The following is a 9,090-nucleotide window of genomic DNA, read 5'->3' on the forward strand; positions in this document are numbered from 1 at the left end:
ATGATAACACACCTGTATTAGTTTTCAAAACATGCTATTTCATAATCAAATAAATAATTAGACTGCAGAAATCAGGATTAGATCGTGTGCATGTAAACAACCTCATTGTCTCCGAGTTTGTGTTTGTGTTCATGCAAGAGGAATCATTTGCATTCCGTGCAAACAGTAAAAAGACGTGATGGTGCGACCCTTTGGTACAGAGTTCAACTCCGAAAGCAGAACAGGAGCACGTTGCTTAGAGACTCCTCAAAGGAATGAGGAGGAATTTTAAAATATTTAGCCCACACTCACAGAGCCGTTCTAACACTTCGCTTTCTCAGCCAGCATCAACAGCCAGCTCCCGTAGCTCCTCACCTTCTCAGTCTGGCTCTCAGTCGTTAGATCTGAGTGTTGCTACAGCGTGAAGATTCTCCTGCGGTTGTGTTTCATTCCTGCTTTATGGGCAGAGGTGATTAGGCTCGCCCTGGTCCAAACAGCAGAATGCTAAACCTGCTTGGATTTTCTGGAACATGTGGATTCCAGACGAGCACCCAACTTCTCTGGGTCTGTTTTATCTGATTAGCTTTAGTCACACAGGTTTTGGTCAGTAAAATGTGACCAAAAATTTAATTCAGTTTGAAGTAATGGGTCTGTTCGCAAATCTAGTGAGCTGCCTTCCTGCCTACCTGATCAGCTGCCTCAGTAGAGGATTCTAATAAGACATTAAACTCATAAGGCAAATTATTTAGACGCACTACTTAAACAGCGATTACAGTGATTATGTCACCACAGTTTAGCTTACTAAGCTAAAACAGTTAGCCTCAGGCCACTCAAACCAATGGGAGAGGCGGCACAACCCGCTAGCATTCCAGCTAACACCCCCTAACACTCCCTGTGTACCGAAACCAGTTAAATTGTCCCTGATGAGCCTGAATATGCAAGTAAGTGACACTTGAATAATTATACATTTATACAAATTAAACATCCATTAGAATTTATTTACAATAGAAAAGAACTCCGTTGGTTGCTCATTCGTCCGCCATATTTGTAATCTTCTGTCAAAAAAGTTGTGCCGCACTGAATTCTGGGATTGCCTTTGGACGCTTCCTCATTATTCAGTCAGATTATCCCTCATTAAGGCCCCTCAGTAGGAGCATTTTAAGGAATCTAAGAATTTAGACATGCCTTTTTCTCGGGAGAGCGTAGGATGATGTAAAATGTGTCTTTGTAGAGAGATCACTGGGTTTTTGGACTCATTTTGTCATTATTAGTGGTTTTGCATCATGGTTGCTGTGTAAACAGATATTGCAAGATACTCTTTACATCATTTATGTTGTTTACTGGCAGAAGAGTAAATAGCTCCCAGAAAATAGTAGGACGTACTGCAGTACCATAGATGATTTTGGGAATGTTAAATTGCATTTAAGAAGCTTGCATGTTTTTTTGTGACCTTAAGAGCATTAATTATGACCCAACAGTGGTAATGATGACATATAATGAGCCAAAATATTGTGGCCATCCTCCTAAAATGCTGTTAAATCAGCTCTGACTTGTCATAAAACAATTTACAAGACATCTAAAAGAGTCTTGTGGTACCTGGTACCAGGATATTACCAGCAGGTCCTTCATCTTCTGTAGATCATCCTACTGTGCCATCTCAGGTGAACAGTGCCGAATGTTCACATGATCTTCTAGAAAACAGGATTCGTTAACCTTCCTCCCATTGCTCAGATGACCATTTTTGACTGTGGACAGGCCGAGCACTTTGACTAGCCTGTGATACTTAAGCTGTAAGAGGAAACTAAAGCTTTGTTCGATGAATCTGACAAAACCTCTACTGAGATCATGCTGTACTACTTAGATTGTGTAGATAGTTCTCCTCAGCTCAGTAACCCTCTGTACCCGACAGGTGGGTCCTGAATCCGTGTGATGTCAGGTGGTCCTGGGTTACAGTTTTTGCTGTATGAATGAAGCAGCATTGCATGACCAGCCACCAGCAGCTCCTGTTTACGTGTCCGACTCCTAAAAATAGCCCGACGCTGCAGGAAAGGAGAAACACGTCCGACATGCAATTAGTTCCATCTCTTCTGATCTCTCTCTCCTGGCTTATCATTTATTTTCATGATTCATTATTCATGTATGGATTATTTGGCACATAGATACAAAGCTAGTCAATCCCATTACTGGCAATTTAGGCTGGTAATAAATCTGGTCTGTTGGGAAATTATGTGGGAAAACTTCTCTTTGCTTCTTTCTGGCAACTGTGGTTAATAATTAAAACAAAATTTTCACCTCAATAATTTAACAGTTTGCTGTGGAGAGATTTACTTAATGTTTCTGTATCGCTTTTACATCATTAAATAATTATTAATATTATGATTTTTAGTATTAGTGGTGGTAGTTTAGTATTACTATTATTATTATTTAATTATTATTATTATTATTGTCATTATTATTATTATTATTATTATTAGTAGTAGTAGTAGTATTTTTATTAGTAGTAGTAGTAGTAGTAGCAGTAGTAGTAGTATTTTATTATTATTATTATTATTATTATCATTATTATTAGAGTTGTTATTATTTTTAATATTATTATTATTAGTAGTAGTAGTAGTATTTTTTTATTATTATTAAAGGTGTTATTATTTTTATTATTATTATTTTTGTCATCATTATTATTATTATTAGTAGTAGTAGTAGTATTTTTATTGTTATTATTATTAGAGGTGTTATTATTTTTAGTATTATTTTATTAGTAGTAGTAGTAGTATTTTTTATTGTTATTAGAGGTGTTATTTTCTTTATTTTTTTATCCTTATTATTAGTAGTAATAGTAGTAGTATTTAAATATTATTATTATTAGGTGTTATTATTTTTATCATTATTATTATTATTTTTATCATTATTAGTAGTAATATTTTATTATTATTATTTAATCATTATATTATTAGTATGCAATGAACAAAAAAAACAAGGACAAAGTTAAGTGGTATTTCATTATTATTTCATTATTATTTTATTATTTACTCTATTTAATGCCAGAATTAAAAATTGTTTTTTTAATACTATTTGTGAGATAAATCTGTACCAATTACATCACAATGTAACCAATGTAAACATGCTTCTATTTTGCATTTTTCCATTATTTAATACTGTGCCGTCATTACAGATCAAAGAATTAGCATAACAATTTGAGTACAAAGTTGAATCATTTTGAAATTTGCAGTATTTGACACTTCTGACAAACAAGGGAGCACATTTGTGAAACTGACCACGTCATTTACTTTGTATAAAAGGTCAGATTCCCTTGACTTAGAATTGAAGCACGTTTGTTGTTCATTGAGTTTCTGACATTCATGTGCATTTTTCAAAGATTCATCTCGACTTTATGATTTGTAAAGAAAACTTTGTATTATATGGGGGGGGGGGGCATCCAAATGTTTTACTCTTGTGCCTTTTTAAAGCCATTTAACACATTTTCACACTTTTAGTTGTTCATTTAGTTGTATATGTAACTACATCTGGTTTAGTACGTCATGGTTCGTCAAGTGAAAACAGGTTCAATTAAAAACCATTTTATTTATTTTATTACACATTATGTAAATAATCTTGAGCTCCAGCTTCATGCCGATGGAGACGTGTAATACAGTCTCGATGTCTTGCAAAAACACAAAAGAAGCAGCAGCTTATCGCTCTCTCTCTCTTGTGTGTTTTTACAGTGGGAAGATCGTTGAAGACGGGAAGATTAAAGCACCTGAGACGGAGGTGAAAACGCCCGTGGCCGAGGTGAAAGCAGTCCCAAACGAAGCACCGCAGACAAACAGCAACGAGAGCAAAGCATGATGGGCCGACATCACCAGCCTGCGTTCACCATCGCCACACAACACAAACATGTTAATGAAAAGGGTTCCTTTCTTCAGCGTCTTTTATGAGTTTGCAGAACAGAAGTTTGTAGATATGTAGAGCGGCTAAAGAACTCGTACATGCCTTTGTTTTTTATTCTGTTTCTTCGTTCACACACAACACACCAGGTTTCTTTACCATTAACACACTCTATGCGACCGTGGAACAGAGCAGGGCTACAGTAGTTAGTAATGGGTGGAAATAAAACAGTAGCTTTACTTTTAAACATCCTGTACGTCGTGCACACATGTAGACCATGTTTTTGTTTGTATTTGTTTTGTATCTATGATTTTTGAGTTATGTACTGTTGTATTACATGCAGTATTGTCCTACATTATTTTCCATACAGAATCCGGGGAAATTCTGAACGTTTTCTTATCCTGTGTTTAAATAATGTATAAAAGTACCTGCGTTTATTTTATGTTAATTTTTTTTTCACTGAGAATTAGAGGTAGATCGCTTGCATGCTTGCTTTACATATTCATCCCTTAATGCCACCTTGTTATTGTTTTTATTTTAGTTTAGAAGTATTCCCACCAAAATGCTTCCCCATTATTTCACAAAACAACAAAAATGAAGGTGCAGCTAAAATACCATGTACACTAAAAAAGAATAGAATAGTTGAATTTGCCTTTATAATCAGATAATTAATACATTTTTTATTTTGTATACTGACTCCCACTTTTCTCATTATGATTTTCTTTTTGAAACAAAGCGAACAGGTATCAAACCACTGCTGCAATGTCCACACATGCTGTTATAGGTTCATAACATCAAATGATTGTAGTGTCTTATACTCTTGTAAAGCCTGGTTTATGCTTCCTTATAAACAGAATTTATAAGCTATTAAACTGTTGAAAGTCAGAAAGACATATTTGGAAAAGAAATTCATCAAAAACACGGCCTAAATACTGTATACCAGACACCTCTCGAGTGTTTGGCTTGTAAGGATATTTTTAAAAACATTGGGTGGAGCTCCAGTGCAGGGATGAATGTGATAAATCAGGGTTTTAAACCCAATACCATATATTTTTTTTTTTACCATGTGTAGTTTGTAGTTTGAGGAATATGCGAGGCAGCGCGTGCATTGTTAAACAGTAATGAGGTGCGGTAAAAAACAGACGCTAGCACACCGGAGCTGGGATCTCGAATACATCGCATTGAATCTCAGCTCTGACATCCGACTGGGCTGAGCGGCCACATGAACAACGATTGGCCTGTTGTTCATATAGAGGTGGGGTAATAAACCGGACAGGGACTCCTCGTAACTAATGCAACTACGACCTCTGCTGGCTGATTGATGGCGCCTGCACAGAGGCGGGGAAAGAGTGCGTTGATCAGGGTGTGTCTCTCCAGACACAAGGCTGATTCGCATATATGCACTCGCCTAGTGTGGGTGACAAAATGCATACGACTGCTGCCCACGTGTCGGAGGGGGCGTGGGTTAGCGTCGTTCTCCTCAAATCAGAATGGGGGTTAGCATTAGTGGAGAGGAAGCGTGACGCAATCGGGCAATTGGCCGTGCTAAAAAGTCGGGAGAAAAAGGGGAGAAAATGCATAAACAAAATATATATATAAAAAAAAAAACAGTAATGAGGTTTAACTCCAGTTTTCGGTAGCAAGGTGGGAGCACTGTTCCCTTTTCAATTAACTACCTTATAAAATGTACAGTAAGACTACAGCAAAGTCTTTGCAAAGGTGAACAACACTCCAACTTAAATTGGAATCCTGAAAACTTTAAATGTGATTGTTTATTATCGTGTGTAATTTCTTCTTTTGTTAAATCCCGATATTCATCAATGCAACTCTGCTGCCTTTCATTCCTCCCACATTTGTGATCTTCACGTAATAAAACTGAGGTTAAAATTCATACTGCTCAGTTCTTCTTGTTTTTGTTCAGTGATTCGATGGCAATATGTGGATTTGATGGATTTAATGTGATTGTTAGTAATGCTGGTTGTAACAAAGACGCACCAAAGTAAGTTATGAAAGTTGGGCGCATAGAGCGATTACACTTAATCACATTTTATCTAATGAAATGCTGTCCAGTTATACAAATTTATTACATAAATAAATCTGAATCAAGGATTTTTGCCGATCCCTGCTCGGACTGAGGAGAACAAAGCTAACCCATGCTCCCTCCAACACGTGGGCAGCAGGCGTATGCATCTTGTCACCTACACTTTTGACGAGCGCAATGCGGATCAGCCCTGTGTACGGAGAGACACCCTGACAGCACTCTTTTCCCGTCTCTGTGCAGGTGCCATTAATCAGCCAGCAGAGGTCATAGAATCCCTATCCGGCTTAATCCCACCCATATATGAACAACAGGCCAATCGTTGTTCATGTGGCCGCTCAGCCCAGCCGGCAGACAGAGCTGAGATTGGATACGATGTATTCGAGATCCCAGCTCTGGTGTTCAGCGTGTGTTTTACCGCTGCTCCACCTGAGCGAATATGCATACTTCCAAACCATCGAGTAATGTATTTCCTAAAGGAATGTGAAATGAGTCCTTGAGGAGGGTGCCAAGGTGGCTCGGTGGGTAGCACTGTCACCTCACAGCAAGAAGGTCCTGGGTTCGATTCCTAGGTGGAGCAATCCGGGTCCTGTCTGTGTGGAGTTTGCATGTTCTCCCCATGTCCTAGTGTGTTTCCTCCAGGAGCTCTGGTTTCCTCCTACAGTCCAAAGACATGCAGTCAGGTTAACTGGAGATACTTTAATTGCCTTTAGTGTGTGTGCTTGCCTTATGATGGACTGGCACCCTGTCCGAAGTGTGTCTGTGTGCCTTGCGCCCATTGAGAGCTGGGACAGGCACCAGCACCCCCTGCGACCCTGATTAGGATAAGCAGTTTAGAAAGTGAGGGAGTGTTTCTTGAGGAGTCGGTGTTTACAGTTTTTGTAACCTTCAGTCAATGTTAATCATCGCCCATGCAACGTTTCTGTACGTGCAGAAAACCCTGACAGCCTTATTTCAGTCCCAACCTTCCAGTCAGTTGTTTAATGGACAGTTAAAACCCGTTCTCCACTGTTCTGATAAACCATGAAGACTCCAGGCTTTCTGAAGTTTATTACATTTAGCTCTGAAGCATAAACCAGGCTCGAGTGATGCAGCAGTTTTGGTTTTATCCTGGATAATTATTCAACAGTGCCTCCAATGGGCAAGTGCAGCAACTGTCCCATTTAAATATTAGCGAGAAGGAGAAGCAGACCTTTGTTTGTATCTTTTGTGTACGTTAATGGCCTGATGCTTTTATTTAAGCCATAGCACTCCAGTGAGGTTTGGTTTTGAGGCTGCAAGCTTGTGCACTGTGAATGTGTGATGATGTTTCTCAGTGTGAACACAGTGTGGTGTTTGTCATAGACTTGAAATATCCATAGGTTGTGAACGGTGTAGCGCTTAGTATAGATATTCAGCTTTGTTAACATAGAATTGTAAACAAATGCAGAAAAAATCAAGTGATATAGACAGTTAAACATAAACTGGTAGTCTCAGAAAGCCAGACATGATTAAGGCGTAACATGTAACATGAATACTATTGTAAAGCACCAAGCTAAGAAATGGTGTTCAAAAGATGTAAGTCAATATAACAATTACTTAAGAAAAGCTCAAACCTCACACTACAGTACTTAAAGTGTCGGATTAGGCACTACCAAAGGTTGCTTTACATGATATATAGTAAACAGGGGTACTGTACAGGACAAAATGTGGGAATTATTGCAAATGTGTTGAGGAGACAGTGGACACATCGTGACCAAAGACCCTGAAAATGGTCTGAGATGGCCGCTCAGGTGTCGCAGCGGTAAAACACGAAAACACGCTAGCACACCAGAGCTGGGATTTGGAATACATCGTATCGAATCTCAGCTCTGCCATCCGGACCAGGGTTCCTGATAACTGGTGCAGTTACAACCTCTGCTGGCTGATTGATTGGGGAATAATGCTGCTCAGGGTGTGGCTTTCCGTGCACAAGGCTGATCCGCATATGAACTCGCCTCGTGCAGGTGAAAAGATGCAGTCGGTACTGCAGACGTGTCGGAGGGGGCGTGTCAGTTGCGAAGCTCCTCAGTCAGCAGTGGAGGGTTGTGTCGGTAGAGGTGAAGTGTAACGCAATCTATGACTAGATAAGGGAAAAAATTGGGGGGAAAATGCAGAGAAAAAGAGGAAAAAAATGGTCTGAGATGGGGTACCTAATGTGTAAACTATAGGCAGGGTTAGATTTTTCTAGGCACGCCCAAATATATAGTAAACAATTTAAAACTTGGGTTGGGATGAATGCCTGCATTTGTCCCGTATACAGATACAAGTATACAGTACAGTACAGCTTGTTTGGAATTTGGGGTCAGATTGCAGGGTCAGCAATTGTACAGCACCCCTGGATCTTAAGGGCCCAAGAGCAGCTGCATAGTAGAGACGGATTTAAACCTATGAACTTTTAATTGATAGCCCAAAGCTCTACCCACTAGTCTACTATTTCACAGTGCCTAATGGTAGAGTTTTCTAACACTTATGTGAGAAATAATTGGCTCCTAGAGAAAACGAAAACAAATACAAAGTATGTTTTGTATTGAAGCTAAAAGTACGACTTTCGCTGACATTTCAGACTTCTTGCTTCTGATATGGACTGTATTTCTCCCAATATAAAACTTCTAGATGCTAAAAGAAATTAGATAAAGAAAACATGTCTGGCTCTGCAGTGCTACAAAGAAAGCAGAAGGTGCCTTCAACTTAACTAGCTCGCTAAAGCAGGCCTGTCGTGTGAATGCTTTGGTCCTCCTGTAGCGGTGAGAAGAAACGTGTTGGGTTTGTTTACTGTGAAAATAGTTCATCTTTCTTTTGCTGTTGCGTAAATGTAAAGCTGGAGAGTGTACAGGGATGTGGTTGGTTGTATCTGCAAACACGAGACCTTCGTGACTCGCCTCTCTTTATCCGATGCAAAACGAGACTGTACATTCACGATCAGAAACGTAACCGCGTCTCATCTTCCAGCCGTCTCTGTAAACACGGACTCCTGCTCACGTTATTACCGACCGAGCTGCTCGCGGCTCCTCATTTCCGTCTTCAGTCCGGTCTGAAATGTAACCCTGTCTATAATGACGATTTCTTTTCCAGCTGAAACGAGCATGCAGTGTATTCTGAACTAGATGTCATTGGTGTTGAGGTTTGCTAGTAAACTGTTAAAAGATGAACGAACAGTGACCAAGACTTTT

At 39.2% G+C, this 9,090-nt stretch overlaps 1 protein-coding gene across 3 annotated transcripts in view; it reads left to right on the forward strand.

Annotated features, from left to right (window-relative positions):
• The window catches only part of ncam1a (neural cell adhesion molecule 1a), a 388,457-nt gene extending 384,251 nt beyond the window's left edge, over nucleotides 1-4,206 (forward strand). For all 3 annotated transcript variants that reach the window (XM_063012025.1, XM_063012022.1, XM_063012023.1), the window contains one exon: nucleotides 3,699-4,206. In XM_063012025.1, the coding sequence (XP_062868095.1) occupies nucleotides 3,699-3,822 (124 nt within the window). In that variant the 3' untranslated portion in view covers nucleotides 3,823-4,206. The remainder of the gene's footprint in view (nucleotides 1-3,698) is intronic.
• The last annotated feature ends 4,884 nt before the right edge of the window (nucleotides 4,207-9,090 follow it).

Source organism: Trichomycterus rosablanca, chromosome 16 (assembly GCF_030014385.1).
Source record: "Trichomycterus rosablanca isolate fTriRos1 chromosome 16, fTriRos1.hap1, whole genome shotgun sequence".
In the NCBI taxonomy this organism is placed as follows: Eukaryota; Metazoa; Chordata; class Actinopteri; order Siluriformes; family Trichomycteridae; genus Trichomycterus; species Trichomycterus rosablanca.